At 44.8% G+C, this 17,029-nt stretch overlaps 1 protein-coding gene across 1 annotated transcript in view; it reads left to right on the plus strand.

The window, feature by feature from the left end:
- Positions 1-17,029, plus strand: part of ENPP1 (ectonucleotide pyrophosphatase/phosphodiesterase 1) — a 225,440-nt gene that overhangs the window by 174,185 nt on the left and 34,226 nt on the right. Inside the window, exon 17 of the mRNA XM_029594404.1 lies at positions 12,030-12,117. Within this exon, the coding sequence (XP_029450264.1) occupies positions 12,030-12,117 (88 nt within the window). The remainder of the gene's footprint in view (positions 1-12,029; positions 12,118-17,029) is intronic.

Here is a 17,029-nt window from a genome sequence, read left to right on the forward strand (position 1 = left end):
GAATGTGGCAGTCCTGTCCCTAGCTTTCCTGGTAGAACAGCAATTTTCAGCCAGAAGGTATTACCCGACCTTCAAGAAGTCCTACTTTCAAAGTGCCCCTTCTGGCTGTATACACCCTACCATCCACTAGCGTACCAACAGCCCAGGCAGCAGCCACAAGAAATGCAACCCAGAAATAGGGCAAGAAACCAGCGTCAACAGAGGCAACAACAGGGCAGCAACCCAAAACCACAACAGGGTTTTTAAGGAGGGCCTGGCTGCAGCTACTGTTACCTGTGGGGAGCAGGCTATCCAGATTCTACAGTTCTTGGCAGGCAATCACATCAGACCATTGAGTATTAAACATCATCCGGGAGGGATGCCTGCTGAACTTCAAAATGAATCCCTCTCTTCTGCACCTGGTGCCTTCAGTGCGAGACCACATGCAGACACAACTGTTGCAAAAGGAAGTAGACACCCTACTGCAACAAAAGGTGATACAGGTGGTGCCTCCATACCAACGCAACAAGGGTTTCCACTCCCAGTACTTCCTTATTGCCAAGAAAACAGGAGGCCTTAGCCCAATTTTAGATTTGAGGGCCCTCAACAAGTTTATTTGGAGGGAAGTGTTCAAGATGACATCTCTCAAGTCAATTGTACCCTTCCTACAACCCAACGATTGGATGTGCTCGCTGGATCTCAAGGATGCTTACTCCCAGATACCTATGCACCATTCTTCATGGCTCTACCTGTGCTTCCAACTGAATATGCAGCATTCATATTACAAAGTTCTTCCCTTTGGCTTTTGTCTGCCCCAAGAATCTTCACTAAATGTTTAGCAGTAGCAGTGGCCCACAAGAAGGAAGGGAATTCAATTATTTCCCTACTTGGACAACTGGCCTCTGGTGGCTTAGGAAGCGACCTCAATTCAAACACCCTTGCTAGACATGATAAATTTTTTGGAAGGCCTAGGATTCATAATAAACTATGAGAAATCCAGCCTTCATCCAACATAAACTCTTCAGTTCATAGGGGCCACCATAAACACTATTATGGGGAAGGCCTACCTCCCAAAAGAAAGAGCTCAAATTTTTCACACTATAGCAACACAGTTAAAGAACTGCGCCCATCCGTCAGCCCATCAGACCTTAACCCTTCTGAGCCACTTGGCAGCAGCTATATATGTAGTGCCAAACACTAGAGATGTGCATTCATTTTTTCCGAATTGGACAATTTCAAAGAAACCGTCCAATTCAGCATGTTTCAGGGAGCCTGAAAAACGATCGGGATTTTCCCGTTTTTCCACGAAAATTCATTTTTTGGTTTAGTGCATGCTGACTCCCGTTAGTGCGCACTAACAAAAGGTAACACAAAATAACAAAATCTAACAGTTTTTGTTAGTGCGCACTAACGAGCAGTTAGCGCGCACTAACTCAAAAAACGATTTTTCGCGGAAAAAAACCCCCGAACCGCAAAAAAATGACATTTCTTGTGGCGGCCGAAAAACGAAGAACGACACGAACACAAAAAACGATTCACATCTCTACCAAACACTTGCCTGCATATGCATAGTCTACAATGGATCTCAAATCCCAATTTGCCCAGTTCACCCAACCATTGTCCAGAAAGGTAACACTGACCCGAGCAATGAAGTGGGATATTACATGGTGGTTGTACCCACCAACCCTTTCTAAGGAAGCCCCATTCTGCAGCCCAGTACATAAATTAGTCCTGCCCAGGGATGCTTCAACAAGAGATTGGGGAGCTCATTTAGGGCACATAAAGACACAAGGTCTATGGAACCCATCAGAGAGAAGCCGGCAAATAAATCTCCTAGAATTGCGAGCAATAAAAAACCGCCCTCCAAACATTCCGGGGCCATCTGCAGGGAAAGAATGTAATGATCCACATGGACAACCAGGTGGCCATGTTTTACATAAACAAGGAAGGAGGGTCAGGTTCCTGGATACTCTGCAGGGAAGCCACCCAGATCCTGGAAAGGGCGGAGGTACATTCCATCTCGTTGCAAGTGACCTATCTCCCAGGGATCGTGAACACAGAGGCAGACAGACTCAGCAGGATATTCCATCCCCACAAATGGGCTCTCAACCAAGAGGTAGCAGACGACCTTTTCGCAACAGGGGGCCTTCCATGCATGGATCTCTTCATGACAATATGCAACCAGAAGTTTTGAGCCTTTTGCTCAGTAAATCCGAGTTGGGAGCAATGCGCCCAGGACACATTTGTCATTCCATGGACTGAGGGACTTTACTATGCTTGTCCCTCCATACCATTCATATCCCATACAATCCAAAAATGCATTGCAGATGTAGCAGATCTGATATTCATTGCTCCAGAGTGGCCAAGACAACCTTGGTATGCCTATCTGGTTCAACTATCCATTGATCCTCCTATCTCATTAGGAAACACTGTGCATCTGCTAACTCAGGAGGGAGGCTCACTGCTGCACCCCATGTACTCTTCACTTAATCTCACAGCTTGGAGATTGAAAGGACAGTATTAGACCACCTCCAGTTATCAGCAGATATCCAAGACATCTTGGTTTCAGCTAGGAAGCCTTCCACAATGAAAAACTATCAGGGCAAATGGTAGCGTTATACAACCTAGTGTGGTGAGAGGGGGGTTGACCCATTTTCCTCACCAGAAATTCTACTGGTCTACTTGTATACACTCTGCCAAGCACAGCTGGCTACAGCATCTGTCAGGGTCCACAAGAGTGCTATAGTGGCCTATCATCACCCATTCAATGGCCTACCCATTTTGAACCATCCTCTGGCGTCCAGATTCATGAAAGGGATCCTGAAATTGAAGTCACCTATGACAAAGCCTCCCAACCTTTGAACCCATGGACAGTTGCCATATTAAATATCTGACGTGGAAAGTGGTGTTTCTCTTTGCAGTAATCTCAGCAAGGTGGGTTAGTGAACTGCAGGCCCTGGTTCACTACCCTTCCTATTTACAGTTTCACTACGACAAGGTTACCTTGAGAACTCATCCCTCCTTCTTGCCTAAGATAGTCTCGGCGCTTCATTTGAACCAAACCATTACATTACCATCTTTTTTCCTGAAGCCACATGCCAATGACAGGGAAAGATGCCTTCATACCTTAGATTGTAAAAGGGCTTTGGCTTACTGCAAACAAAGCATGCATGTAGAGAATAAGACCTTTCAACTGTTTGTATCCTAGGTCTACCTGTAGCAAAAAGGACTTTGTCAAACTGGATATCCTAATGCATTCACTTTTGTTACTCAAAGCACTCTGCAGAGCTTTCCAACACAGTGAAAGCACATCAGGTCAGAGCTGTAGCGGCTTCAGTTGCACATTTCCACATTGTACCATTGCTGGACATATGTAAAGCAGCCACATGGTTGTCTCTGCATACTTTCACATTACACTACTGTGTAGAACAGCAGGCATCTTCAGACGCAGCCCTAGACATAGCAATGTTAAACAGATCAACAAGGAAATGAAGCTCTCCATGACTATGAGCACACCAGATCAGTCATGCCTGCAAGGGGTGTGTACCCCCTTCTTCAGAATATATCAGTATGTGAGATACAACCCTAAGCTGGAGACTCCCAGACAGCATGGCTAATTCAGCCTGCTTATCAACGGGAAAAAAACAAGTTTGCTTAAAGTAAATGGTGTTTTTCATAGATAGCAGGGTGAATTAGTCATACTACAAGCCCGTCTCCCTGGACAGCCTCTCCATGGTCAAGGTACTGGATAAGCTATGTTACAGACCAAGGAGAGTCGATATCACACGGGAAGAGCCACACATGCTCACAGAGACAAAGCTTTGTGATCTTTGAGAGAAGCTCTGCCCAGGGCTGTCTGGAGAATGTCACAGAGAGCATGGCTAATTCACCCTGCTATCTACAGAAAACACCATTTATGGTAAGCAAACTTGCTTTTATATTGCATATATCAAGTGATATACATGATATTTTACATCGCTCCACGCACGTACCCTACCCTATTACAATGGCCTTCTTTGCATGTGATTTGCATGCATGAATAAGGTAAATACATGCAAAGAAGGTCATTACTAGTCAATTTGATATAAGTATTTTACTGAGGCTGACCATGAAAGTGGTCACCCGCAATAAAATAACACCTACTTGAAACACCTAACGCAGGTCCCGAGACTCCCTCCGCACATTTAAAGTGGCAAGAAAAAAATCACAGCAAATAGGGAGCTAGAGTGGGAATCAATGACCTGAGTCTGATCCCCGGAGCTTACCCCAGTCACATAGCCGGGGTAAGGTGAGGTTGGCACCCTTTTGGAAAATGGCGCCTACCAGGCCAGGGTGTGAAAGTGCTGCCAGCACCTACACTGGATCCTTTTAAAGGTTTTGGGGGGAGGGGGATGCGGGAGTGGGTGGGGATAGGTGGAGAGATGGGAGAGTGGGACCCCTCCCATAAAAACTATCGCAGCTTAGTGCATGCAGGGGTAAGTTTGTACCTGAGACAATGGAGGGTGAAGTGACTTGCCCAAAGTCACAAGGAGTGGTAGTGAGATATAAACCATGTCTTTCCTGGTTCATAACCTGTTGCCTTTCCATCATATACAAACCTATGATTTAATGGGACAAAGCCAACATGGATTTAGCTAAGGGAAGTCTTGCCTCACAAATTTTCTACATTTTTTGAGGGCATAAATAAATATGTGGATAAAGGTAAGTAAGTTAATATTGTGTGTCTGGATTTCAAAAAAGCATTTGACAAAGTCCCTCATGAGAGATTTCTTAGGCAGTGTCCTATTATGGATTGCAAACTGGTTAAAAGACAGAAAACAAACAGTAGGGATAAATGGTAAATTTTCTCAATGGAGAAAGGTGAATAGTGACATGCCCCAGGGATCTGTTCTGGGACCACTGCTTTTTAATATATTTATAAATGACCTGGAAATGGGAACAAGTGAGGTGATCAAAATTGCTGCTAATTATTCAAAGTTGTTAAATCACTAGAGGATTGTGAGAAATTGCAAGAGGATATTGCAAAACTGGGAGACCGGACATAAATGGTAAAGGAAATTTAATGTGGAGAAGTACAAATTGATGCACTTAGGGAAGAGTAACCCAAATTATAGCTACACAATGCAAGGTTCCATATTAGGAGCCACCATTCAGGAAAAGGATTTAGGCTTTATTGTTGATAATACATTGAAATCTTCTGCTCAGTGTGCAGCAGCAGGCAAGAAAGCAAATAGAATGCTAGGAATTATCAGGAAAGGAATGGAGAATAAAACACAGAATATCATAATGCCTCTGTTTTTGCTGTACGGTGTGACCTCATCTTGTGTATTGTGTTGGGGTGATAGTGTCTAACGATCTAAAGTTGGCGAAACAATTTGACAAGTCGATAGCTAAAGCCAGAAGAATGCTGGGCTGCATAGAGAGAGGAATATCTAGTAAGAGAAAGGAAGTGATGATCCCCTTGTACAGGGCCTTGGTGAGGCCTCACCTGGAGTAATGTGTTCAGTTCTGGAGACCGTATCTCCAAAGCTCTGGAATTTGTTGCCAGAGGATGTGGTTAGTGCATTTAGTGAAGCTGGGTTCAAAAAAGGTTTGGATAAGTTCTTGGAGGAGAAATCCATTAACTGCTATTCATCAAGTTTACTTAGGGAATAGCCACTGCTATAAATTGCATCAGTAGCATGGGATCTTCTTACTGTTTTGGTAATTGCCAGGTTCTTGTGGCCTGGTTTGGCCTCTGTTGGAAACAGGATGCTGGGCTTGATGGACTCTTGGTCTGACCCAGCATGGTAATTTCTTATGTTCTTAGGGACAGAGACAGGATGGAGGTGGTCCAGAGAAGGGCAACCAGAAAGGTGGCTGGTCTTCATAAAATGACTTATGAGGAGAGATTGAAGAACCTAAATATGTACACCCTGAAGGAGAGGAGGAGCAGAGGTGATATGATACAGATTTTCAGATACTTGAAAGCTTTTAATGATCCATGGTCAACAACAAACCTTTTACGTTGGAAAAAAATCAGTAGAACTGGAGTCATGATTTGAAGCTCCAGGGAGGAAGACTCAGAACCAATGTCAGGAAGTATTTCTTCACTGAGAGGGTGGTGGATGCCTGGAATGCCCTCCCGGAGGAAGTGGTGAAGATTAAAACTGTGAAGGATTTCAAAGGGGCATGGGATAAACACTGTGGATCCATAAAGGCTAGAGGATGGGAATGAAGAGACGAACCATGGGGGTGGATTACTGGAGTGGAGGCTACTACCTGGTGATTACTACCCTTACTCAATAAGCCTTTGCATGGTTAATGCAACTCCAACATTGCTGTCTGCTTCAACGGCAAGAGGAAATGTGGAAAAGAGGATTTGCATTCAGACTACAACCAACAAGGACTGAACTTCACAATCTGGGTAAACAAATAAGTGGGGGGGGGGGTAGCTTGCTTATTATGACGGTTACTACCTTTAACCATTAAGCCTTATGCTCACTTTGATGCAACTCCAGCATTACTCTCTGCATCAATGACAGACGGATGGCAGGAAATTTGAATCAAACAGTTACCAACAAGGGCCCTGAACTTGGTGGTTGATGAAACAGATAAGTATGTGAAAATAAGTATGGGAGCTTGCTGGGCAGACTAGACGGGCCGATTGGTCTTTTTCTGCTGTCATTTCTATGTTTCTATGTGTTCAGTTCTAGTCACCACATCTCAAAAAAGATATAGAAGAATTAGAAAAGTTACAGAGAAGGGCAACCAAAATAATAAAGGGGATGGAATGAGTCCCCTATGAGGAAAGGCTAAAGAGGTTAGGATTCTTCAGCTTGAAGAAGAGGCGGCTGAGTAGAGATATAAAATAATGAGTGGAATGGAACGAGTAAACATTATTTATTTAGATTTATATTCCACTTTGCACACTTTTTTCAGCACTTCAAAGTGGATTACACATTCAGGTACTGTAGGTATTTCCCCTATCCCCAGAGGTCTTACAATCTAAGTTTGTACCTGAGGCCACAAGGTCACAAGGAGCGACAGCAGGACTCAAGAAGTACAAAGACTAGGGGAGAGAAAATAATTTTTTAATCAACACATAATTAAACTCTGGAATTCATTGCTAGAGGATATGGTGAAAGCTATTAGTGTAGCTACATTTAAAAATGGTTTGGACAAGTTCCTGAAGGAAAAGTCCATAAACCATTATTAGGGTGGAATTGCAGATATCCATTGCTTATTCTTGGGATAAGCAGCTTGGAATCTATCTATCCCCTTGGGATCCTGCCAGGTACTTGTGACCTGGTTTGGCCACTGTTGGAATCAGGATAGTGGGCTTGATGGACCTTTGGTCTTACCCAGTATAGCAAGTCTTATGTTCTTAAGATGGGTGACAAGATGTCACCATCCCTCGGAGTTTATCTCAGGTGAAGAACATGACGGCCCAAAATGTAACTTATCACTAAGGAAAAACATTAAGGTGGTAATTTTCAAATTGTTACACATGTAAGAATTAGCATAAAACACACATAAGTACCCTGTACTCACATAATCCATATTTTATAAAAGTTGAATATACATGCATGCTTTAGGTTTCATGCACAGATATAAGGGACGGGTCTAGGGGCACTCTGTGACAAAGCTAACACATACAATAATTTGTTCTTTTAAAAGACATGTACATTTGGCAACTTGCATAATTTTACACTTGCTAATTATCTTGCTTAATTGATATCAGACTTGCTTATTATGTATTATTGGCTGGTTAGAAGCTCTGGGGGAATTCAGACTGAAGAATCAAAAAGATCTTGATGATCAAGAGAAGGACTGGGTGAACTGGTGGAATAATTGGTAAACTGGTAACTTTAATTACACTAGCATGTTTTAAAATATACTGACTTACACATGTAAATTGGGTTTTTATGAGTCCTATTTTCTTTTTGCATGAAAAATATACTTGCATATATTTTTGAAATAGGTAGAAAATGTACTTGTTCATTGCTTTGAAATACTCGTTTTCAATGCATTGCATATATTTGCACATAAGCATGCATACACGCATATGTTGTGGGTAAAGAATGTATATGTTATAATGCAGGTTACACAATACTATCATAGATCTACCCGTGTATATGCCGCCACATGTTTGAAAGTTATCCTCTATTTATACATTTAACATTATAATTATACATTTGCAAGAAAATTCCCAAAAGAAAAAGCTCCAAATTCTCCTATTGTTTTTGGTAATTTTCAACACATCAGGATTTATTCAAATGTTTAAACTTTCAAATGGTTCCTCCTTAGCAAGCTGCGAGATTTTACTCTGGGAAGAGTGAAATATCACGGGGTTCATTCCTGTGATATTTCTCCCCTCCCTGGTAAAATATCATGTTGTTTTGCAGTGATATTTTTTTATCACAGAAAAAACTCACGAGAAAAAAATATCACTGTGAAATGGGGAAAAACATGCGATGATGGCCAACTTTTTCCTCCCAGGTGGCAGGAAAAACTGTAGACTAGTCGTCTGAGTTCTCAATAATTGCTTATTTAGCAGATGAGGTAAAATTACAAACGTAAAATATCCAAATTGCCCAACTCTGGCCGAGTTTCACCTATACAAAGGGCTGCATCAAGGGCTACAAAACATAATATAAATAATTTAAAAAAAACATAATACATATAAGAAACATAATCATAATTCAACACCAAAAAATCATAAACAAGTCCAGTACAAAATTACTATTTTTAATTCTTAAAAAATATAAAAACATATTGAATATGATAAAATTATATTAACCATATTAGAATATTAAATAATAGAAAAAAGTTAATCAAGCAAAACAAAGATAATTTGATTTAAATATAGTAAAACCTGCAAAAACATAAAAAACAGCGGGCGGAAAAGTCAAAGAGCAATAATATGCATGCAATATCATTAAAAATATATACCTTGTATATCCTTTATAATATGGATTTTGATGTTTCCTTATGCAAAGTTCGTAGATCCCTTAATTATCAGTTTTAATGAGATTAACATTAGAATACAGATTAAATTAACAAGTGTATTTAAAAAAAATCCTTGAAAAAGTCAGATATGAATGGAGAATGATTTAATTATTACCTTTTTCTCAGGTTGAATGTTGTTTAATTATCACCAGTGCTGCTAATCGTACAGCACTATGTTGAATTATTTCACGGTAGCTGTGCAGTAACAAAACCAATCTAGGAATCAAATATGTGTTGTGCCGGTCGACCTCGGAATCCATGGTCGACCATGATTACCTTCCCTCGCAGCCTGCTGTCTGCTCCGGGCCGCCCGATGCCGGAGTCAGCGGCGTGGCGGGTTCCCGCGCAGCCTGCTCCAAGAGCAAGAGGCCTTTTTCCATGGCGGGAACACCGCCGCTGTCTAGGCCTCGCCCCCCGATGCTGCCTAGATGCACACGCCGACGATGGCCTCTTCTTTAAAGGGCCCAGGGCGGGAAACCCTGGGCCATCTTCCAGATGACATCACCCCTGCTGGGGTATTTAAGGCCTCTTCATTCCTCCATCCAGTGACTTAGCAAGGATTCTCTTACCTAATTCCTCTCTCCTTTGGATTCCCATCCTGCTATTTCCACCTCACTGGGACTTACTCGGCACTCGCTATCCTTCTGGGTGACCCAGGTACCCGCTCCTCGGGGGCCTTGCCACACTCAGGGCTATCCGCTCTTCAGAGAGCCTTTACTATTTGTTCTCTGTTCCAGTGAGTTCCTGCATTGTCCTTGGACGACCCTTGCTGCTCTGGTTTCCGGACTTCCTTGGTGCCTGATCTTCCATCTACTTCCACAGTACCGGCGTGAGTTCAGAACTTCTACCTTTGTGGCACGGATTCTCGGGTTACTTCGCTTGCGGGCCACTACCGGATCCCTCCAGTCTTGTGCAACCTTTCACCGGCTTCCGGCCTACCCCACACTGCGGACCACTACCAGAGTTGCCAGCACAAGCTACGCCTAGAGAAGGTATCCATTGGACTGCTCTACACTGCGGGTTACAATCGGACCGACCAGCTGCAGGTCACTCTCTCTTTGGACTGACTCTATTGATCCGCTCCTCGGATCACTATTGGCTGTACAATAAAGTTGGTTCCTCCGTTGTACATCACTGCTGAGACTTTGCCTGTTGTGGAAGTGCCCACAGGGCTCCTCCCTGTGGGCGGAGTCTTCACTCGCCACGACCCAAGGGCTCACTATTAGTTCAAGACACTCAGAACATAACAATATGAATCTCATATATAATTAAAAGAACATAATTAATGAATTGTATATACATGTATACACATGCATGCAGACACACACATCTACGTGTATATATGTGCACAGATACATGCATACAGGTGTACATATAATTGTGTTTATGGATCAATTCTATTAAAAATATTTATTAAAAATATCTCTATTACTGAATCATAATTAATAGATCTGACACTGCATACTGCACCTTATTTATTATGTACTTCAATGTCATTAGTAGTCACATATTAAATTCATATATTACACTTAGCCCCATGCGCAGTAAATTAGTGTGAATATGAAGACCGCAAAGTTATTGTAAGAGCCATACTAGGCTTTGTATTTGGACTGCTTAAACAACAAGGGCCAGATTTTCAAAAGGTTACGCGCACCGGGCCTATTTTCAAAAGGCCCAGCGGTGTGCGTAAAGCACTGGGACGCCTGTAAGTCCCAGGGCTTTACAAAAGGGGTGGTCCGGGGGCGGGGCAGGGGCATGGCCAGAGGCCTCTGCACGGCCGCTGGGCTGGGGATCGCGCGCCAGCATTTGACCGGCACGCGCAACTTACTTCAGCCCCAGGGCTGAAGTAAGTTTTAAAACAAAAAAAAAGAAAGCAACAAAGGTATGGGGGAAAGGGTGGGGGAGATAGGGGAAGGGAAGGTGGGATGTGGGGGTAAGGAAGTTTCCTCCGAGGCTGCTCCAATTTCGGAGCGGCCTGGGAGGCAACAGGGGAAGGCAGCGGGCTCGGATAGGGCTCGGCATTTGCAAGGTGCACAATTGTGCACCCCCTTATGCGCCGACCCCGGATTTTATAACATGTGCGCCCTGGCGCGTGCACATGTATGCCTGATTTTATAACAGGCGCGCACATGTTATAAAATCCGGAGTCGGCGCATGCAAGGGGGTGCACAATTGTGCACCTTGCAAATGCCGAGCCCTATCCAATCTGCTGTGTGGGCCGGCGTACAGATTAGAAGTAACACGCTTCCCTGCATAGTGTGGAGGCAGTGCATGCAAATTTTTCTCATGCATATTCATTGTAGATATCCTGAAAACCTGGCCTGTTTGTGGCACTTGAGGACTGGCGTACACAGTCACTGATCTAGACACAGTTAAACTGGGCTTAGCAAATGGACTACTGCAGCATATATGTGTAGAACACCTTATTATGCACACTCTTTCTTGCAACCTGAATATTTGGATCCACCTGAAATGAAACGACTACATGGCTCAGCTACAAAAAATGATCTATTTACTGACCTGCGACATGCAATAACGTATGTTATTTACTGCAACTTTCATTATTGGCACTGAATCTGTTTGCATCACAGATTATTAAACAGATCCCTGTTTCTATTACTGCCAGAGTGCACTCTGTTTGAGAAAACAGCGATACGCTTTTTCTGTTATTTACATTCAGTTTTGTTAGAGAGCTCAGAATTTCCACAGCAATCTCTAATCTGCTCTACGAGCAGTGATGTCATGTTACTGCTTAAGTAAAGGTCAGTCTATTGTTTTGATAAGTTCCCTGCCCTGTGTAATGTCTGGAATGAGAACCAATCAGTGGGACTTGCAGTCCAAGGGAAAGTAAAGCCCAGAGGTTATTACCCATGGATAAACTGATTTGGGTCCTGTAGGAGAGTGCAGACTGCACTGCCATTCCTGAAAGGGTTTAGTTGTAGATAATTCACATGGCGTGACTGATGGTTAGGACTCGTTTACATGCAGTACCTGCTTATTTTTCCTCCTATCTATTTTTCAATTCATTGTAGTAAAGTGGAACTCTGATTAAATCATAGGCACTCTTTATCGGATTTGGACCTGGATTCAAGTTTAAGACTGAAGTTGAACCCTTCGAAAATATTGAAATCTATAATCTCATGTGTGGTAAGGAAATGCTTGTTACCAGCTTAAGTCATTTCATATAATTTAAAAGTAATCGCGTTTAGGGGAAGTTTTTCAAACAGTCCACACAAAAGATGTGAGCAAAATGGCAGGCAGGTTATATCAATTATAAAAGTTGACTTGTACACATAAGTCTGCTTTGAAAATTAGCCTGCCAAATCTACCCACCCAAGTTATACCTGCTAAATTGTGCATGCAGATTTTCCCTGAAAAAAAAATCCCACTTTGACATTCAAAGTGAGATGTACGAACAGTGCTCTCTTGTGAAGATTTGATGACCTTTGGAATGAGGAAACTCACCCAAAGATGAGATTTGTGCAGTGTTCTCTCAACCTAGCTTGATGGACTCTCTACCTGGGTAACATCAAGTTACGTTGAGAGAACATTGCACAAATCTCATCTTTCCGGAGGTCATCAAATCTTCACAAGAGAGCACTGTTCTGTTCGTACATCTGACTTTGAATGTCAAAGTGGCCCCTAACTCCTACACTAATACCTAAACCTCACCTCGAGTGACTAGGTGGGCCTCCCATAGAGATATAAATACCTATCTAGTGTGAGGGCATTATGGCTAGTCTGTCTGTCTGTCTGTCTGTCTCTCTCTCTCTCCCTCCCCCCCCCCCCCCAGTGGTTGTAGGAGGGCCCCAATAGCTACACTGGCTGTCCACATAAGTATTAGCATAAACTGCCTATCACCATAAAACACACCCCTTTTCCTATCTCATGCGATACTTAGTGCATTTTGATAAATCCAGGCCTATGTACCTAAATTCAAACCAGTCCCCAAATCCACTTCCAGGAATGCCTCCACTCAGTGTGAGTAAACTTATGCTTGAACATGACATATATACATGAGTTATGTATTTATAATTCTCACAAGACAAGCAGGATGGTAGTCCACACATATGGGTGACATCACAGGATGGAGCCCAATCACGGAACATTTTTGTCAATTTCTAGAACTTTGACTGGCACCTACTGGGGATGCCCAGCATGGCACTAAACCTGCAGCCAGCAGGGTTACCCCTTCAGTCTTCTTTTTTCTGCACAGCAGTAGCCACGTGGGTTAAGGAGCTCCACAGAGATTCCTGACAGGAATTTTCCTCACAGAATTACTAAAAACTTTCATACCCCACAGGGGTCCCTCCTTCAAATTTTTTACTCTGCGGTACTCCGGTAAGTCTTTTACCCATTTTCGGTCGATTCCTGTCGAGTTTGGCCCTCACAGCCTAATGGCCGTCGACCATACCGCGGCTCAATTTTTTCAAAAGCCATGGCGTCGGGGTTCCGTCAGTGCCCGGACTGTACTCGCACCCTGTCCATGACATACCCTCATAAAGTCTGTGTAATATGTCTTGGGTGCGAGCATGATGTCTTGACCTGCACCAAATGTGCCTTAATGACACCAAAAGGTCGCAAGGCCAGAATGAAGAAAATGGAACTTCTCTTCTGTTCTCAAACCCCGACGCCGTCTATTGCATCAACGTCGTTTGAACCGGCACCATCCACTTCGCGCCAGTATCGGCCACCGGCCGGTGACCGCCCGGCGTCGACGACTTCTCGGCCTTCGACTACCTCTACCTCAGGACCGAGGGGATCATAGAGAGAAACATCGGCATCAACACCGGAAGTCTCGGACCATCGAGGAAGGAAAATTATCGACCTCGCCATCGTCCGAGCCGCCATTGAAAAAACCCCGTCCAGAAAAGGATTCGATCCTTTCTGCGACCGGGTAACTGAGGCAACCCTCACCCGGATGGGTATCGGAAGCCGCGACTCCACCTTTAACGGTGGTCCCTCCGGCTATGCCTCTGCCTCCTTCTTCCCTTCCGGAGCCAGGGCTGCTTGCTCCAGGTCTCCATGAAGAACTGGACCGAATGGTCCAGGAGACCATCAATAAGGCGATGCACAGACTCCAAGTTCCCCCGGCTCCAATATCAGTGCCGGCCGCGGAACCGACCATCGATCCCATTCCGCCAGCATTGGCACCGCTGCTCTAGAAGATGGACGCACTTATAGCTGCTTTTCCACCGATGGATCCTGGGTCACCGATGGCTCCGGTGCCTTCCCCGCTTACCCTGTCATCGGGTGGAGAAACACCGTTCCGCATTCCTCCATCGGGGGTTTTGCCGATGCCTCAACCATCGATGTCGATACATCCATCGGAGCCAATGATCCATCCATCGATGTCCTCGATGCCTTCATCGGTGCCTCCAGTTCTTCCCTCGATGCCTTCAGAGGCTAGACCAGGACCTTCAGGAATTTCATCGTCCCGTCCTTCTCATGTTCCTAGGGGGACAGGTGCTGAACCCTATGATACCTGGACTGATGATTCATCTCCAGACACCGAAGACTTGCCATCGCCATCTTCTACTGAAAGCAGGAAGCGTTCTCCTCCAGAGGACCCATCCTTCATAAATTTTGTGAAGGAAATGTCTGAATTGGTTCCCTTCCAATTGCAGACTGAGCAAGATGACAGGCATCAAATGATGTAGCTATTGCAATTCCTGGATGCTCCCAAGGAAATAACCTCCATCCCTATTCACCAGGTTCTTTTGGATCTCCTAAAAAAGAACTGGGAACACCCTGGTTCTGTTGCTCCAGTCAACAGAAAAGCTGATACCACTTATTTGGTCCAGTCAGCCCCAGGATTCCAGAAACCTCAGCAGGATCACCAGTCTGTGGTTGTAGAATCTGCCCAAAAGAGGGCAAAAAGATCAAAACCCCACTCTTCCTTTCCCGCAGGCAAGGAGCAGAAATTCCTGGATGCCATTGGCTGGTGTGTCTTCCAGGGATCAATGCTCATCTCTCAGATCGCCTCTTACCAGCTGTATATGACCCAGTACAACAGGATCTTATTCAAGCAGATACAGGACTTTGCAGAGTCCCTGCTGCAGCAATTCCAGGAACAGCTTCAAATCCTGGTACACAAGGGTTTTGAGGCAGGGAAGCATGAAATAAGATCCTCTTATGATATCTTCGACACCGCTTCCAGGGTATCTGCAACTGCTATTTCGGCAAGAAGATGAGCCTGGCTTAAGTCTTCGGACTTGCACCCTGAGGTACAAGACAGATTAGCTGATCTGCCCTGCATAGGAGACAATTTGTTTGGCGGAACTCAAGGAGCATCATGAGACCCTTCGCCAGCTCTCTCTGATGCCCTCTGAGTATTCCTCCAAACAACCATTCAGGAAGGATACTAAAAAGTCATTCTTCCATCCAAAGACGTCCTATCCACCACCGTCTAGAACTCGTTCCATGAGACCTTTCCAAAAGGCCCAGTCTCTTCAACCTTGTAAACAAAAGCCACAAGCAGCTCCTCAGCCGGGCCCTGCTTCCGGCTTTTGACTCCTGCATAGAGAGCGGCAGCCAGTTTCCACTGCCTCAAATACCAGTGGGAGGTCGATTGTGCCATTTCAACAACAGGTGGCACACAATCACATCAGATCAGTGGGTCCTTGCCATAATCTCTCAGGGTTATCACTTGAACTTTCTCTCCATCCCACCGGACTCCCCACCTCTACCAATGTGGAGAACATCTGACCACTCACTACTCCTGGAGCAGGAGATCTTCCTCCTCCTCCAGTCCAGAGCAATAGAGCCGGTGCCCTACTCCCAACAAGGCCTAGGATTCTATTCCCGGTACTTTCTAATCCCCAAAAAATCAGGCGGAGTTCGTCTAATTCTGGACCTACGTGCCCTCAACAAGTACCTCCACTGAGAAAAGTTCAAGATGGTAACCTTGGGTTCCCTCCTTCCTCTTTTGCAAAAAGGAGACTGGCTCTGCTTTCTCGATCTCCAAGACGCGTACACACACATTGCGATAACTCCATCTCATCGCAGGTTCCTGAGATTTCTGGTAGGCCCCAAGCACTATCAGTACCAAGTGCTACCTTTCGGCCTGGCATCTTCACCATGAGTCTTCACCAAGTGCCTCGTAGTAGTAGCAGCCTTCCTCAGGACTCAAGGTGTTCACGTCTTCCCCTATTTAGACGATTGGTTGATCAGGGCTCCCACTCAGCAAGCTGCTCTGTCGTCCCTACGTCTTACTTTACACACTCTGATTTCGCTAGGATTTATCGTCAACTACATGAAATCCTGCTTAGTCCAATCTCAAACTTTATCATTCATAGGGGCAGACTTGGACACCTTGCAGGCAAAGGCATTTCTGCCTCGACAGCGAGCTCTCACTCTCATCTCTTTCGCACAGCAGCTACAGTCTCAGCACCGCACAACTGCATGCCACTTCCTCATCCTGCTGGGACACATGGTGTCCTCAGTACAGGTTACCCCAATGGCCCGCTTGGCCATGAGAGTCATGCAGTGGACTCTAAGGTCACAATGGACTCAGTCCGTCCAACCTCTATCGACCACTGTCCACATCACCGACTCACTCAGTCAGTCTCTAGCCTGGTGGCAAAATCAGATCAATCTCCTTCAAGGCCTGCCCTTCCAGGCTCCAGTCCCTCAAATATTTCTCACCACCGATGCTTCCAACCTCAGCTGGGGAGCCCATGTTGCCGATTTGCAGACACAAGGAACTTGGTCTCCAGAGGAAGCCAAACACCAAATCAATTTCCTGGAGCTCCGAGCAATCGGATATGCTCTCAGGGTGTTTCAGGATCGCCTTTCCAATCAGGTCATCTTGATTCAGATGTACAACCAGGTGGCCATGTGGTACAACAACAAACAGGGAGGGACGGGCTCCTACCTACTGTGTCAGGAAGCTGCACAGATATGGGCGGATGCCCTCTCCCATTCGATGTACCTCAAGGCCACCTACTTGCCGGGAGTGGACAATGTGTTGGTGGACAAGTTGTCGCACTTTCCATCCACATGGGTGGTCCCTCAACCCCACAATAGCGGACTAATATTCCAACGTTGGGGTTATTCT

This window comes from Rhinatrema bivittatum, chromosome 3 (assembly GCF_901001135.1).
Source record: "Rhinatrema bivittatum chromosome 3, aRhiBiv1.1, whole genome shotgun sequence".
Lineage (NCBI taxonomy): Eukaryota > Metazoa > Chordata > Amphibia > Gymnophiona > Rhinatrematidae > Rhinatrema > Rhinatrema bivittatum.